The sequence below is a fragment of the Adiantum capillus-veneris genome, chromosome 5 (genome assembly GCF_014529385.1).
Source record: "Adiantum capillus-veneris isolate H3 chromosome 5, ASM1452938v2, whole genome shotgun sequence".
Classification (NCBI taxonomy): Eukaryota; Viridiplantae; Streptophyta; class Polypodiopsida; order Polypodiales; family Pteridaceae; genus Adiantum; species Adiantum capillus-veneris.
The window spans coordinates 85,282,355-85,299,835 of NC_140935.1; the positions used below are offsets into that span (position 1 = coordinate 85,282,355).

The 17,481-nt window shown below is 46.0% G+C and overlaps 2 protein-coding genes across 4 annotated transcripts in view; one reads left to right on the forward strand and one right to left on the reverse strand.

Annotated features, from left to right (window-relative positions):
- The window catches only part of LOC147457651 (Rho GTPase-activating protein), a 40,661-nt gene extending 23,701 nt beyond the window's left edge, over positions 1–16,960 (reverse strand). Inside the window, exons 1-4 of one of the 3 annotated variants that reach the window (XM_086512511.1) lie at positions 15,216–16,959; positions 14,359–15,004; positions 13,972–14,260; positions 13,831–13,893 (exon numbers count right to left, since the gene is read on the reverse strand). In XM_086512511.1, coding sequence (XP_086368637.1) covers positions 13,831–13,893; positions 13,972–14,260; positions 14,359–15,004; positions 15,216–16,467 — 2,250 coding nt within the window. In that variant the 5' untranslated portion in view covers positions 16,468–16,959. Of the gene's footprint in view, positions 1–13,830; positions 13,894–13,971; positions 14,275–14,358; positions 15,005–15,215 lie in introns of those variants that run through there. The other 2 variants (XM_086512510.1, XM_086512512.1) reach the window with 2 other exon arrangements.
- On the forward strand, positions 4,873–5,941 carry LOC147457652 (uncharacterized). The gene is made up of 3 exons (XM_086511886.1): positions 4,873–5,046; positions 5,247–5,408; positions 5,498–5,941. Exons 1-3 carry the CDS (start codon positions 4,873–4,875, stop codon positions 5,939–5,941), a joined length of 780 nt encoding a protein of 259 aa, XP_086368012.1.
- Positions 16,961–17,481: the final 521 nt, after the last annotated feature.

Genomic DNA, 17,481 nt, shown 5'->3' on the forward strand with positions numbered 1-17,481 from the left:
CCCTTCCTCTTTCTGTTCTATGTTGAGGCGATGAGTAGGTTTTTAGTGTCACAGCAGGTTGGTTTACAGGGCGTAGCACTTCCTATTCGGGGAGATGAGCTATTGGACGCTGAGTTTGCAGACAACTCAGCCTTGTACTTGGATGGCCAAGAGGCCAACCTTCATAGGTGTGAGCAGGCTCTAGAGACCTTCTGTTGTGCACAGATCAACTGGAGAAAGACAGTGGCTTTCTCGGTTGGTAGTGCTCCTATGCTCGATTGGATGCCAGGTGAGGGTTTCGGGTGGATTCCCCCAGGGATTGCAATTCGGTACTTGGGCTGTCAGGTTTGTCTGGACTTGTCTCCCGAGCAGCAGATTGCTCCCCTCCTCCTGTCCATCAGGAGGAAGTTGTTGCATTGGAGCTCCGCACGACTTTCTCTGGCAGACAGAGTTGTAGTGGCCAACCAGGTGTTGTTGGCTACTATGTGGTACATCACTTCTTGTTGGATCTTCTCGAGTTCTTGTATCAACCAGGTAGAGAGGCTGATCAAGAACTTCCTTTGGTCAGGGCGTGACACTCAGATAGCCCGGGCCAAAGTGGCTTGGCAGGTCATCACTCTTCCTTGTTCTCAGGGGGGCTTGGGATCATAGACCCAGCACAGCAAAGCAGAGCCCTTCTTGGGAAGTTCATCGTCAGAGGACTTCTTCCAGGTGAGGAGCCCTTGGAAGGAGTTCCTGTTACAGCGGCTTCGTGCTAGGGTGCCTCAGGCTAGAGGGCCCTAGCGACCTTCGACCAGATGGATCTTCACAAAGATGCACAGAGTTGGCTTGAGCAGGAGACTGGAGGACCGCTTCGCTGTGAGTGCTTCGATCCTGGGAGCATTTGCGGCGAGGCCTGGAGCAGCGTCAGCCTACTTGCACGGAGGAGCGCCTGAGACAACCCCTTGTTTGGAACCCCATGGTTAGCACTCAAAGAGGCCACTTGGTTGGTAGTCGGCCTCATGTTTCCTGGGGTCCCATGACAGCGGGTCCAGCATGCTCTTTAGGTGACTGGTTACGGTTTTCAAGCTTGTCAGAGGAGTTGCAACGCTTTCAGCTACTACAGGGCATGAGAGAGGTGCAGAGCATGTGCCAGGACATTTCAGAGGTAGTACCAGCTGAGTGGCTCACACCTCTCAAGCCAGCAACGCCCAGATGGATGGCAGCCTTCACGCGACTGGAGGTTCTCATCTCAGTTCGGGCTTGCTCAGAGATTTTACCCTCCCTGTTTTTCGAGTTACCGGGTGAGGGACACTTACAACGAGTTGCAGTAGAGGCCCCGTAGGTGGCAGTGTTGTTTTCAGAGGATCCGAGTGGTGGGCATCTGTGGGAGGACTTGTGTCATCGATCGTGACCCAGCAGCTCTTGAGACTGGTCACTGGAGACTGTGGGCATGGGAGAGTTGTCCCCTGGCACGAGTATAGTGGGATCCTGGAGAGTGGCTTTGGAGAGACCCTTTCTCTTCTGCAGACCACCCAGGCGTCCCTTTCTTTCAGTACACTGTTCGACTGGGACATCACATACTGGCAGCACAGAGAGAGGCTCGCCCTACTGCAGCACCTCATTGGCAATGGTGGGCATCTGTGGGAGGACTTGTGTCATCGATCCTGACCCAGCAGCTCTTGAGACTGGTCACTGGAGACTGTGGGCTTGGGAGAGTTGTCCCCTGGCACGAGTACAGTGGGATCCTGGAGAGTGGCTTTGGAGGGACCCTTTCTCTTTTGCAGACCACCCAAGTGTCCCTTTCTTTCAATACACTGTTCGATTGGGACGTCACATACTGTCAGCACAGAGAGAGGCTCGCCCTGCTGCAGCACCTCATTGGCAAGAGGAGGGTCTCACAATTGAGTTCTTGGCAGCTTTTTGGGAAGATTGTGGGACTCTAGACAGCCGAGGCAAGTCACTTTGTTTCAGTGGTTGGTCGCACACAGAGCTACAACAGTTGGGAGCTGGCTTGTACATAGTGGTCTCTCGGCCACATGTGCAGCTTGCGACCATCTTGTGGAGAGTTGACGTCACTCTCTTTGGGAATGTCCTTTGGCACAACAGGTGTGGCTTTGTGTTCTTCGATTGATGCCTGCTCTTTCCACGGCTCGGCAGTACACTTGGGGGGCAGCTGCTTGGTCCACTCTCACGGGCCCGGCAGTTCAGTTTGAGCTCTCTTCCACCAGCAGGATGATAGTGATGCAAGGGGGGCGACCTACACTCCAGCCTGCTACAGAGCTTACTCCACAGGAGTGGTACAGTGAGAGAGGAGTGCTGGGAGCTCATCAGTGGCCTGACACTTTGGTTCATCTGGCGGGTCCACTGCTTCCGCATCTTTGAGGCTCGCCCTGTACCTCCAGCAGAGACTGTTCGCGATCTGTGGCTAGAGCTGATCCATACTCTCAAAGGATAGCTCGAGAGACTCCAGGGCAACTCTGACCACATGCGGGAGCGCCGAGGGGCTTTCCTTCGACTCTAGCGTCCTGGGCCTTTTTTCACCATGGTCCAGGGTGTACTCAGATGGCACTACCGTCCACCCATGTGGCTTTCCCTCCTCCCATTTCTTGATTTAGCCTCATTGTACATATGGTGTTTTTTCATTGGGAGAGTCTCCCCATCGTGGTTGTTGTAGCCCTCTCTTGAAGAGGTGGTTGTAGCCCTATGGGTAGTTTCACTAATTAATAGAAGGATCTTTTTCTCGGAAAAAAAAACATGCTCAAGGCATACATTGCCGAGCTCAAACCAGGGTTGTACCAACACGTACGTATTGATCCGTACTGTACGATACATCCGTACTGATCCGTACAGTACACGTATGGATCGTACAATACGGTGCTTTTTTTTATAAAAAAAATTAAAGCCCTTTTAGGCTATCTGGGATTCGTTTTGCGTGTCATTTTCGTTGCACACTACCGCTGCAGAGCGTTGTAGAGAAAGTGCAAAACACTGTGCAGAACCAGGTACCCCCCCCCCCCCCCCCCCAACACTCTCTCTCTCTCTCTCTCTCTCTCTCTCTCTCTCTCTCTCTCTCTCTCTCTCTCTCTCTCTCTCTCTCTCTCTCTCTCTCTCTCTCTCTCTCTCTCTCTCTCTCTCTCTCTCTCTCTCTCTCTCTCTCTCTCTCTCTCTCTCTCTCTCTCTCTCTCTCTCTCTCTCTCTCTGCGAGAGAATACACCAGTCTCTACCTGTGACCCATTATTTGCATGTTTTCAGCAAGCTGTTTTCATCATGCCAAAACCTACGAACCCTTTGTGGAAAGAGCACACCAATGTAATTGAAGTTGTGAATACTGCTGGGCAGGCTGGATCAGGTTGTCGCAAGTGGTCATGCAAGTACTGTGGTTTCACGTTGTCGAGTACAATCACTCGAGTTGTGATGCATCTAACTGGCATCAATTGCACAAATAATTGTGGCAAGTGCAAGAAGGTACCTCCAGGTGTGCGGGAAGCATTGATTGCTGAGAAATTCCCTGCATTTGCAACAACAGACAAAGGAAAAGTGGCACAACAAACAGAAGACCATTTGCAAGACGCTCTTCTTGGACAGCTTGGTGACTCTTCTACACAGGTGGAGGAGAGCTCAGGGTCTCAGCAAATTGGAAACAGGAAGAGGGCTCGTATCATGCAGGAGAGGAAAATGAGGAGGTTGGTGATGACAATGTGCATGTGCGTAGGCAGACCACCTTGCCTTCACGTGTGCATTCTGTGTCTTGGGTAAAAGAGCGTCAGAAAGTGGCTAAGATGGAGATTGCTCGCACTCTCATTGAGTGCAACATCAGTTTCAATGTCTTGAAGACTGAACAATGGAAGAGGATGGTGAGGTCCATTGCCCAGGTAGGTGCTGGTGCCACAGACACATGGTATGGCCTCGATTACAAAAAGATGCGCACCACAGCACCGGAGGAGCAGAAGGCCTTGATAGATAAGGCGTTGGTGCCTGTTAAGGCTGGATGGCAGCAATTTGGATGCACCATCTCTGATAGATGGAGTGATGTACGCAGGCGACACATCATTAACATACTTGTGTCTTCTTGTCTTGGTACATATTTCTTGCGTGCTGTGGATGCAGGAAAGGCAGGAGATAAGATCACAGGTGAATTCATTTTTGAGCATATTTCAAGGGCCATCAATGACGTTGGTAAAGAGAATGTGGTTCAAGTTGTCACAGATAATGCAGCCAACTGCAAAGCTATGGGAGAAATGGTAACGGCACAGTTTCCTCACATTTTTTGGACTCCATGTGCAGCCCATTGTTTAGATTTGTTGATGGAGGACATAGGCAAACTACCTTGGGTGCAGCCAACAATTTCAGAGGCTACCAGATTGACCACATTCTTCCGAAAGAAGCATCAAGCCTTAGCCATCTTTTGTAGCCATAGTACCCTTGATATGGTGCGGCCCTCCAAGACCAGGTTTGCATATATGTATTTGGTGTTGCAGAGACTCTCCAAGGTGAGGGATCCACTGTTGCAGACAGTTGTGGACCCAAAGTGGAGAAACATGGCTCGTGCAAACAGTGAGAACACCAAAGCCATTCAGAGGCGTGTGTTGGATGAGTCTTTTTGGACAGAGGTCCATACCTTGATAGTGGCTTTGCAGCCATGTATGTCTTGCTACGAGTCACGGACATGGAGGGCTCGACATTAGGCCTTGTCTACCATCTCTTCATGCAGATGAAGAGCCACATCACGGCAGGCCAAGCCTTGACTCAGGAGCGGTGAGTGTTAGATATTTGCAAGACATTCTTTTTACATCTAGGCCATGAATCCATTGTTAATTTGAGTGTGATCATTGCTGATTTTTTTGCAGCCAAGATGATATCCTATTCTTTATAGATAGTAGGTAGAAGTTTATGAGCCGTCCTATTCATGGGATGGCTGCTTTACTCCATCCTTTTTACAAGACCCCACAGTTGTTTCATGAGAGTGATCTCCTCACACTAAAGGACGAGTACATTAATGATTCGTTTGAGGAGCACGAGCAGTTGGCAATAGATGCAGAGATGTGCAAGTACATGAACAACTTGGGGCCATCGTTTTCACGTCAGGTAGCATTGCGTCCAGAGGCCACCAGTTGTCCTCTCACTTGGTGGCAGAGTTATGGTCGCCAAGGTCTTCCATGCCTGACTACTATGGCTCTACGTTTGCTCTCGTAGGTATCTTTTAAATCTCACTTTATTTCTCTATCTTGGGTCTTGCAAAATGTGTTTAAATCCTGCCAACGACACCGGCAATTGCTTTAATGTAGGATTGCTCAGCGGGTGCTTGTGAGAGCAACTGGAGCGCTTACTCTTTGATCCATACCAAGATCCGGAATCGCCTTAGCACTTCTCAGTTGGAGAAGCTAGTGTATTGCAGGGCCAACATAAGGCTTGTGCGCTCTTACCACACTTTGGGGACACCCAAGCAGGTAGTATGACGATGTAGTATGACATCCTATGTATATGTTTCTTATTTACACTATTGCTAACAAAATGTACATTGTACAACATTGAACAGGTTGATCCCTCACGTATCACGCTGGTAGTTGATCCTACTGTGGAGGAGGCGGACCAGCATATCAGAGATAAGCAAGAGGAGATAGTACGCATGCTTCATAGAGAGCTAGAGGATGTCGATCGGTGTGTGACAAGATCTCGTGCACGTGCTTACAACATTCCATTACGCCTCCAGGATACAGGTGAGGGGAGTGCACGACGGAAGAGCATTCGCAAAGGCAAGCTACACATACGTACTCCTCGGCAGCGTGCGAATGAGGCAATCCGTCTCATTCACACTCCAGAGGGAGAGGAGGATAGTGATCCAAACCCAGTTGGTGCAGATGAGGTCACATATGCTATGGTGATAGAGCCAGAGTTTGAGGACGAGGGCAATGTCGTGGCAGATGGCGACATGCTCTTTTCAGCATCATCTTCTTCTTCTTCTGACGATGAGTTTCACTAGGCACTAGTGACTGGTTACTAGTTTAGAGTCTAGACATTTTCACATATTTCAGCAAGATGTTGTTTCTTATGTACGCTCTAGCAGGAGCCATTTTGGCTTGACATTTGTCATTATTTTGGTTCCATCCTTATTAACAGTTTCTGCCATGTGAGCTACTTGAGTCTTGAAGCAATGTTTGTACAGTTCTGAGTTTATTGTCAGCAACTTACCTTTTGTTCAATTGCTTGAAGCTTCATGCTTGAAGGTTTGTCATTGTTCTGAGTTCTCTTGTCAACAGGTAGAAATGTTTTTACGTTGTTCAATGTATATTGTTTCTTGAAGGTTGGTACTTGTTTTGAAGTTAAGTGAATCTCTAGTGGATAATGTGTGTAGTAATGTGTCCCCGAGTACTTTGCAGGGTATAGATTGGTTAACCCTCTAACGAGGAAAATAAAATTTTCTTAAATTTCCTCTCATTTATTGTTTTTTTACAAAGGTACGTATTTTTACGTACCTAAAAAATTTATCCATACGGCACGAGGTACAGTACGTACAGTCACGACCCGTACAGTACGTATGGTACAACCTTGGCTCAAACTGCAATCACATGAGTCTCCCTGAGCATCAAACCTGTATCTGTACCTGCACTCGAACACATGTATCCAACAAAGAAGATCTCCCTCCTACAAAGACAAATTGTCCCTGCAAGCTCCTACTACCCTGTGTGTGCGCCTGCTAGCACACATCCACAATCTCAACCTCAAAGGACTGCCCTGTAGTTCGAGATACACACACTAGAAGAGGGAAAAATGGTCGAAAATCGATGAAAAACGAAATACACAGGTTGCTGCAAAAAATTCTGTGATCACAATTAGGTCAAACGGACACCACCATTGCGTCAGGAATGTGCCAAAACCCCCGAAAAGAATCCTCGGTTGCGCAGATCTGAGTCCGTATAAGCAAAAAACATGATTTTCGAGTCCAAAAAATGCTCATGCTCATACAGTGTGGATTGATTTGTAAGCACTAGAAAGCTTCTATAAGCTCTCTATATGACTGCTCACCTGTCCGAGCTCTCCAACAGCTACTACAACCACAGTGCTGCGAATCGGCGCCTGCGTCACCTCGCCGACCAAGCTTTGATACCAATTGTTACGTGCACATCTAACCCTATGTGTACGTGGACAAGCTACTTCATGTCAAGGGTTCAGTTCAGTTCAGTTAGCTTAGGAAGTGTTCTGCCACTTTTGTGAGTCTGTTCGCAGACCGTGCATGTCCAGGCACTTAGAGTAGATGCATATCCTCTGGTTGCACATGGCATGATCATCAGCATTACCATCAGAATCCAGCAACAGCATTTTACAGTGCACAAAACCTATTTTCCCTATTTTAGCCAGTTTTCACTTATTATGAATAAGTGACTTTGTTGGGAAACTGGGAAGGGCAAAGTTGCTAAGTTAATATATAAGGAAACTGAGAGTACAGACAACTCTTGCAGCAGGCCCGCTAGTTTTCCTTCTCAAGCAAGAACCAACACTTGCATTTGCAAAAGCTTTACACCAGTGTTTTCAGCCCTGGTCTGCCAGCATTTTCAGCCTTGATCTACTAGCGTTTTCAGCCTGCTGTCCACCGATAGAACCCGCCAAGAATAGCAGTGTTTTTCAGCCAAGATCAACAGCGTTTTTACAGCCAGCAAGTTCAGTGTTTTACAGCCAGCAAACCTAGCGTTTTTCTGCCCTGCAACAGTAGTGTTTTCAGCCCAAGCATAGCAGCATATTCAGCCACTGAAGTCAGAGTTTTCAGCCAGCCGTCATCAACGTCGTCGTCGCCGTCGTCTCCGACTCAGAACCCCATTGCATCGTAGCGTCAAGAACTTGCATCAACATCTTGTATCAGATTTGTGCAATCACTAGCATAGACTTCTGTCGCCATCGAGAGAAGGGCCCTTGGAGGAGGGTTTGACAACTCTTCTAGTGTCGTATTCTCTTCTCTCTCTATCTGGAGCGTTTTCAGCCAGCCGTCATCAGCGTCGTCGTCGCCGTCGTCTCTGACTCAAAACCCCATTGCATCGTAGCGTCAAGAACTTGCATCAGCATCTTGTATCAAATTTATGCAATCACTAGCATAGACTTCTCTCGCCATCAAGAGAAGGGCCCTTGGAGGAGGGTTTGACAACTCTTCTGGTGTCGTATTCTCTTCTCTCTCTATCTCTCAGTCTCAACACCTTCATTCACAGTGTCTACCACTTTGTTTGTGATCACTTGCACTCTCTCACTAAAGGAACGGAAGGCTCTCCATTCCATAAGTAAAAGGAACCTTGAGCACAGTTCGGAGCACTCATCTTGAGCAAAGTTCAACATTCACTTCCGCTGCACCTTACATTGGTATCAGAGCTTTGGCAGTGTTCTGTATCACTCAAGGAAAGAACCCCAAGAAATTTTTTGCTTGTTGCAGTCGCACGTAACCCAAGTCCTCTTGAACGTGTCGATTCCTAATCGTGTTTTTGAAAAGTGATAGGAAACCCAAGAAAGAAGGGCTTGTCCAGCCTCCCCTTGTTCCTCTTTTCACTCATTGAGAGCGGACCGTGCACTTAGCGGCCGACCAATCGACGTGAAGTGGGAAAAAGCAACCTTGGTGTGAGCACAAGGCCGCCAAGGGGTGCGCCCGTGGGAAAGAGAAGAGCTCGGGTAAGAGAAGATCCTTCTCTAACACAGATTGCACGCCACAGAAAGAACTCAAGACCCTCAAGAACTCAAGAACTCAAGAACCTCGAGAACCTCAAGACCCTCAAGAACCCAAGAACCACAAGAACCCAAGTTCCTCGTGAACTCAAGAACTTAAGGCTTCAGTGTATGGTCATCACCCGAAGCGGAATGGATACTTCGCATGGAGGTGATGAGCATGGAAGTGGCGAAAAAGAATTTTCCCCACTAGGAGGTTTTCCGACCCTCCCCCCCCCATTTACGCCAAGGTTTGTACCAAATCCTATGGAGGCTTTGGTCAAGATGATGATGGACAGGAAGTTACAACGAGAAGCGCAACGCGCCGCCTTGGAGCGCGAGCGCAAGGAAAGAAAAGCAGAAAGAATGGCAACCATAGAGCGTGAACACAAAGAAAGAATGGCAGCCATAGAGCGTAAGCACAAAGAAAGAATAGCCGAATTGGATTGCAAGCGCGAAGAAAGACGGTTAGAGCGAGAAGCGCAAAAAGACCAACACATGCAAGAGTTGGTCCCACTATTCTCTAATGTGCAGGCGAAGATTGAAAAGAATCAGGAGAAGGAGACTCTCTCAGTCTTGTCTTCTCCAAAGCACAACACACATGATTTGCATGATCAAGATGTGATTATTCACAAGCATGATGCATTGCATGATAATGATGTGATTATTCACGAGCATGATGATTTGCAGGATGAACATGTGATTGTTCACAAGGATGATGGTTTAGTTGATACTTTGTGACTTGTCTAGTGAAGCTAACCTCATTGCAGATTTGATCAATCACGAAGAACCGATCTTGGCTCTCGAGTCAAGGTCCAAAGAACCTCCACAGGAAGTATTATGTGTGCGCATGATTAGTTAGCACGCATTGTTCGAGTGTTTCATTCGTGATACTTTCTTGTATTTTAGTCACCGTCTTTATGTGTTCCCTTTCAATAGGCAATCCATATTGTACGATGAACATGATTCACTCATGAATGAGCACGGATGTATGCGGATTACTCATGAAAAGCTGAAATGTTTGCATTCAAGGAATTCACATTCCGTGTCTTTTCCTTGGCATGACACGGTATCTGAAAGAGCACAAGAAGGATTGAGCATCAAGCATCAGCATTTCCATTGTGATTTGCCACAATTGATAGATTTAGATCAGAAAGACAAGTTTCGATTCCATTGTTTGTGTGTGTTTGATGAACGGTTTGGCACTCCGTCTATATGTTCATCTACATTGCATGCACAGTCTTTAAAGAAGACTAGAATTTTTCCAATCACTTTACATAGAATGGGTATGTTCATGTTTTTGTGTTGGAAGTGGTTTCAGGAATTTTCATCATCGGAGATTCTTGAAGAAGGTAGATGCATGACTATAGACAAAGTTGAAGCATTAAAGGAGCCACAGATGACTGTGTCGCTTTCGGTACGGCCCAAAGAAGCAAGCATTACAAACTTTTATGAAGTTCAAGTATCGCATGACCCACGCATCAGATTGGGCTGGCAAAGAGTCCTTTCCACGATTCCAGACACTGTTGGCGATCTCCCTCGACGCCATACAGTTCGGTACCAGTACCTCACTTTGAAAAGGAGGGGATGTCACGTGCACATCTAGCCCTATGTGTACGTGGACAAGCTACTTCATGTCTAGGGTTCAGTTCAGTTCAAGTAGCTTAGGAAGTGTTCTGCCACTTTTGTGAGTTTGTTCGCAGACCGTGCATGTCCAAGCACTTAGACTAGATGCGTATTCTCTGCCCAGGCATAGCAGCATATTCAGCCACTGAAGTCAACGTTTTCAGCCAGCTGTCATCAGCGTCGTCGTCGCCGTCGTCTCCAACTCAGAACCCCATTGCATCGTAGTGTCAAGAACTTGCATCAACATCTTGTGTCAGATTTGTGCAATCACTAGCATAGACTTCTCTCGCCATCGAGAGAAGGGCCCTTGAAGGAGGGTTTGACAACTCTTCTGGTGTCATATTCTCTTTTCTCTCTATCTCTCAGTCTCAACACCTTCATTCACAGTGTCTACCACTTTGTTTGTGATCACTTGCACTCTCTCACTAAAGGAATGGAAGGCTCTCCCTTCCGTAAGTAAAAGGAACCTTGAGCACAGTTCGGAGCACTCATCTTGAGCAAAGTTCAACATTCACTTCCGCTGCACCTTATACCAATTGTGAAGGAATGGATCGTAGGCGTGCGTGTGCAACGAAGATGGAGATAGTGCGAGAGGGAGAGAGAGCACGACATAGGAATGTGGGGTGGAGCTCCTAAATCTCACTATATGAGCACAGTGTGAGAATGAGTAAGAGCTCCTTACTTTTTGTATGTATAAAGAATAAGGAGATAAATGTGGGCGGCCGGACACTGGCCGGCGGACACAGGCAAAGCACGATGAGGCACACCGCCTTTACCTAACAGCCAGATAGAGTTCCAAGAAGGTGACTTGGTATTATTATATGTTGCTTCACAGTTAACATCGCTACAAAACATTGAAGTCTGTTTTTCCAAAGTTACGACTGAAATATTATGGTCTTTTCAAGATCTTGAAGAAGTATTCTATTGTCAACTACACACTTAAACTTCCTCCAGCATGGGGAAAGATTCATTCAACATTTCATATTTCCTGGCTAAAGGATATATTCCAAGAAATTCAATTATTCCAGATGTCTCATCCTATGTTCCAGAAATTGAATAGCACCTCATTTTAGTTCCAGAACTTATTCTTGATGTTCGTCAGAAGGAGACAAGATAAAAGATTACTATCGAATTTCTATTCAAGTGGATGGATCTTGATGAGTGGGATTCTACTTGGCAAACAAATGAAGAAATGCAACAATATCCTAACCTTCTACAAAAGTTCTTTGATAAACAAATGTCTATAACTTAACACAAGGTTTTATTGTAAATGGGAGGTAATGTCACAATTGTGACATATTCTTGAAGCTAGTATCACCTCTCTTGCTTGTTTCTAATGCAGACATGAAGACGCACCAAATCAAAGACCCCAATTCTCCAAAGGATGTGTCTCTTTGCTTAAAGGTCACACTTGTTTGGCAAATGGACATGCCTCTTCAGCAAATGGTTGCATCTCTACGCCGAATGGTCATGACTCTACATTGAAAGGACACAACATTTGGTCTAAAGTTGTGTCTCTTGACCAATGGTCATGTCTTCTCACTTGTGTCCTTTCAATTCTTGTATAAGGAATCTATTGTAGCAGATTTAATCAATCAATCAACTCACATTTAGTCTCTTGAGTCTCTTGTCTATAGTTTTACTTCTACTTCAATTTTTATTGAAGTACAATTACGAATATATACACATAGTAAGTGTATCCTTCACACTTACGAATATATACACATAGTAAGTGCAATCAGTAAGATTCTTCAATTGGCTCCTCCAAGGCAACGGAGCAGTGTCGTTGCATCTTTCTTCAGACATGCGCGAGATCGTAAGTTCTTTTCCCTCAGGATCATGCCCACATCATGTGGCATTATGCACCCCCACAGTGGTTCTTTTTACGTTCCTCATACAGACCACCTTGATGTTTACATAACCTACACATTGTTAGCCGACTTTTGTACTTCCTCTCGGTGATAGGCCACGGAGCATCTCCAAAGGTCTCTTATGTACACAGAATATAGCCCCTTTTCTCGCCAGAGAGAGAGAGAGAGAGAGAGAGAGAGAGAGAGAGAGAGAGAGAGAGAGGAGTGATTAGCCCCCCGTAGCTATCATGACCCAAGGTCCTAGAGGGCACCACATACAACAAATTACAGACTATATCCAAAGGGTGCCCACTACCCCTACCTATATACTAGGCCAGGGGGCAAATCAAGTAAGCTCCTAAAAAACCCCACAACCCATGAATGAGAGGATGGTTGAATAATAATAAAGGCCCCAGTGCACGACTAACAAAAATAGGGCAGCCCAGCCAAAATGGCCGGCCAAAACCAAATGCAACCAACATGCAAAATGTAAAGGGAGGCCAGCCCATGAGACACACTAGCTGTACAAGCATGCCCTAAGCCATAGTGAAGCAGTAGAGTAGTGTGTACTCTAACATGTAACCCATCGCACTTGAGTGGATTATAGATGGAGTTGTCACGGAGTTTTCCTCCCATGTGGTGTACCATCGCAGCCTCATACCGGATCAACAGATCTACCAGTTCCTCTCCTCTCCTTCACCTAGACGGTTTCTCACGAGGCTTGGAGTTGGATCCAAGAGATGCACCACATTCTGGATCTGCCTATACCATCTTCGGGAGCTTCATTCTGTCATTGCCAGATGTTGTACCAGTTGCCCCATTGCACAGGAGAGGTGTACTTGCACCTATGCCATTTTCCGTTGCCACTTGCATCCATCTTCCGTTGCTACTTCTCATAGACAAATGTGAAGATTTGGAGCCACCTTGCTTCTGTATACTAGCAAGTCTCTCCGAAAGAGCAGATAGCTTTGGAGGTGTAGTTAAGGACCTTGGGGTTTCTTCTAAAATTTTGGTCCCTCCATAAGAAATCACTTCTCATTTATCATCAGTCATTTCATTTTTTTTCAAATTTTTTATCATGACACATGATGATGTACAGAAGAATCTTCTGATTTTCAAATGTCAACCTCGGTGCAAAAGAGCATTATGAGTAATCAAGAGCATCTTGCTTTAGGGTTTATGAGAAATACAGCCTTCTTGCTTTTGTTGTTCTTGCTGACTTTGTTCACTGGTGCTGCTCTTGCAATATGATGATTCTTTTGAGCAGGCTGCACACTATTTTGCAGAATTCTTGCTCACTGAGGGGATGATGCACTGTGCAGCAGGGCAATCTGCAACTACTACAATAATAAGAGCTCTAAATACTCGATGGACAAGAATCGCAAAGCTTAGAGGCCAAACAATACCCTTGGAGACAACCTCTGACAGCTTTCTAAGGCCAGTTAATTAAACTGTAACTTGCTACGATCATGATGTTGAGTGTAAGGGGGGTAAATAAGGGTTGCATTCATGGTCTGAGAGAACAGTAGACACAATGAAACACACTAGGGAGCCCTTTAAAGCTGAATAAAAAGGGATACTTTTTTTGTCAGGAGTTGGTCCTACTCTAAGAAAATCGGCTTCTACAAAAAGGAAACAAGAGTCTGATGACCGTACAATGCAAAGCAGTCAATAGCACACCCCAGATTCTTTGTTCAAGAGGAAACATGATTACCTTGATATGTTGGTTATAGGCAGAAGAGCCACTAAGTGTCCTCCCGTCTCTTGTAATATAGATCTGTGCAAACATGAATTAATCCACATTGACTCCCTGTCAACAAAACCAACCTTCATAGCATGATAAACAAGATTTTACCCTCTTTCCAGTTCTTTCTGTGACCCAATGACCTGGCCCAGCACTTGACTTAGCATTGGTAGACACAGGCGTTTGGCTACCTCTATCTCCTCCACTTTGACGGTTTTTACGTCTGCTGGCAGGCTTTTTGTTACCTGTTTGGATCCATCCGTCATTATCTGTTGTAACACTTTTCTGATTCCTTTGGGCAATTTTCCTCCACTTTGACGTAGATCTGGCTGCACTCTGCTGCTTAAGAGTCATAGATGCTAATGGGCAAGAACCAGCCTTGCCACCTGAGAATTGATTCCTGACGAAAATAAACTTTCAGAATATGTTACATAAGTAGACGCTTCAAAGACAGTTTTCAAAAAATAATGTTCAACTCAACTGAAACAAGTAACTCACTCATAGTCGATGTAAACGGGCTCCATGCCTGCAAATTCGTCTTGCCTCAGGGCACTTACAGACAAGAAATGAGGAAGTCTCAATCGTAGAAGATTGGCTACTTTAGGGTCTTCTTTAGAAACGAAATCCACAAAGTAGTTACTTTTGTCTCCAAACACATTTGGGTTTGCCTGATATGCTCTAGTGGATGTTTCACAATGATCATTGTCAATAGCATGTGAAACCAAAGAATTGTCCTCTTTGTCATCATCGCTACATTGCCACATGATATTTCTAATGGAAGCTGTCTCCAGGATCTTATTCAAAGATAATTTTTGCTTTGTCCCAAAATCATCCAGACATTGAGTTGATGACATTTGGGCTGTATCTATGGGAGCAAAGCTTTGACTTGTTCCAAGTTTGACAGAAGAGGAACACGCTGCAGTTTTAGAAGTAGAGCATAGATTTCCCCTTTCCTCCACCAAACTGCTTTTAGGTGAGTGACGAAAAATGAAGCTGTTGTTGGGGCTAGCAGAAGTGCTAGAAAGGAGTTGATTGAAACTTTGATGTGGGGTACAATCAGCAGCCACATTTAAAAAAGAAGCACTTGTTCTCACACTTTTATTGCCACAAAGTGAGAGTTTTCTTGTAGGTTGGGTACTAAATTCTGCCAGATAACAAAAAAAATCAATTAAGAAAATGCATGATAAATTATATTGCCACAAAGTGAGAGTTTTCTTGTAGGTTGGGTACTAAATTCTGCCAGATAACAATAAAAATCAATTAGGAAAATGGATTTGCCAAAATTTTCCCTCAACAATCAGACGACCCTAATCATGATGCCATGCATTGTTTAAGAATTCAGGTCTAGGAAGTACCAAAATCATCATCGGTTGAACAGTTCTCAATATCATCTTCCTCGGCCCCATCGACAGTCTCACAAGTGCTTGACTTCTGCTCATTTAAGCTCTTCCAAAAGCTTTGAAGAGCATTGGTTTTGCTTTGACTAAAATTAGCATTAGTGGTCTTGCCTATATGTGCTTTGGTGGGGCAATCCAGTGGTTGCTGCTTTGAAGGGGAAGGACTATGCAACTTCTCTATCCTGTGAGCTGAGCTCCTCCAAGGGCTTTGCAGAGGAGGCTCATCAAGACCATTGCTCTTGTTATCATCTATGCTCTTTCTGCAGGTTTTGGCCAGATCATCATTTTGACAAGTGAAAGAGCTGCCACATAAACTTGACTTCTGATCATGCAAGCTGTTTCCACCATTCTCAAAAAGGGGGCTCGCTAGGCTTGGTCTATCATTTTCAATTGCAAGTCGATTATTAATCGTTTTACTGGACAAATCATGAACTGAGCAGGTGTAGTTATCCTTGAGATCAACCTGAACTTTGCTTGAGTCATCTTTCTCAAGCCCCACACATCCCTTCTGAAGCCCTGCTTTATGATTCACTGCAAGTTGAGGTGAACGCTTGCCTATGATACCTGGAATTACAAACTCGCTCAATTGAGAGGTGTCCAGTTGCATTTCATTGATCCTGGTCAAGAACTCGCGGGACTCATGCAGATTCAGCCCTGTAGGTCCTACTACACTTTCACCCCCACCTTTGGAACAAAATGTGGCTGGTGAGCCTTTCACTAGCTTGGAGTCAAGGCCTTTCCAAAAATTGGGCAAGGTCCGACCGTTGCTTCCAGCCATAGTAGGCATTGAAGTCTTTTTTGGTAAGCATGTTTTTTTAAGCTTAGAGAGATTTAGTGGAAGAGATTCCTTACTTGTGTTTGTACCACCAGCATGCTGTAAGTTTTGTGAAGGGTTTGAGGGGGCCAATACAGAGTGCCCAGATTTGCGTTGCAGTCTCTTCACGATCCTTGGAGTGCTGCTTGGTGGAAGTAGCTCAAAATCTGAATCATAATCTGGATTGCTACCTCTGTTCAGGGACTGCATATTTTCTTCATCCTTGTATGTCAAGTTATTGGTACCACTGTGTATACCAATCTTAAATGGATTTGAAGCATGTAAAACAGCAGCATGACCGTGAGGGCTGGGTGTTACTTCTTCATCCAATCCAAGAGAGAAGGAAGGCGCTTCGAAATTATCCATGATAGAAAATCTACCTTTTTGGGCCAGCATGTGCACACACACCTAATATATGGAAAGAGTGGCCACGAGTAGAGACCCTCCTTTGAGCCCCATCTTCAGAAGAGGAAGACAATGAGATGCTGATACACAGCAAACTGCATGTCCAAGAACCATATGTATTTCAGGACTGATTGAAACCCCCCATGGCTGGTGAACGTTCGTCATAACCAGCGCTGTCGTCTAATGCACGGAAGCACACGCAGAAAGAGGTGTGCGCACAGCAGAGAGACGACAATGCGAATCATACACTCGGGCAAGAGTAGGTGCAGAGAACCCTAGCATCGAGTGTCGTGTAAGCTCGCTCTCAGCAGACAGGAAAACTAAGAACGCGCGGGTTCGGAGTATGAAATTTGAAATGAAAGAAAGGCAGGAGAGAGATGGCAGCTTGGCGGCCACGATTTGATTGGCTGGCAACATGGAGCAGAAAAGTCTCCGGCCGTTGGTCGGCCAGTGAGTGGAAGAGCAAAGCAATGCGCCGATTGGATCATGGATGGCAGGAACTCTCGCAGTGGCCGGAGGAGGTAGGGCACGGGCTACGACGGCCAGCCAGCCACTTGGCAGCCAAAAGATATGTGGACCATGTAAGCAGATGCCCCTATGAGATGCCTTTTAACCAACCGGTTAGACTAGATGTGCTGAGAGAGAGAGAGAGAGAGATGTAGCGCGCACATGGAACGATCAGTCGTGCATCCGATGGCGGAGTGAACGCATCTACCGATTGTCACTGCGCCCACATGAGCTGCTTTAGCCAACATTTGTTGCTAGCTGACGTATTGCTGATCTTCAATGTGCAGAGCAGCTGGCTTAATCAGCGAGCTCCACGTAAGCTTGTCATAGCTTTTGCAGGCCTGCAAGTGCTGCAGGTTATCTCCCGCCATGCGACGGTTGTTGGACGGGATGAAGGGGGGGGGCTCCATTGCGGCCAAAGCGGTGGCTATCCGTTTCTGTGCGTGTAGGGGCGTGGTGGGCCTTGCTGAGCTGGAGTGCTCTTTTTCACCGAACGCT

Coding starts and splice junctions, on each gene's coding strand:
- LOC147457652 (XM_086511886.1), top strand. CDS start 4,873: ATGGCTGCTTTACTCCATCCTTTTTACAAGACCCCACAGTTGTTTCAT. Junction 5,047..5,246: donor GGCCATCGTTTTCACGTCAG/GTAGCATTGCGT, acceptor GCTTTAATGTAG/GATTGCTCAGCGGGTGCTTG. Junction 5,409..5,497: donor CTTTGGGGACACCCAAGCAG/GTAGTATGACGA, acceptor AACATTGAACAG/GTTGATCCCTCACGTATCAC.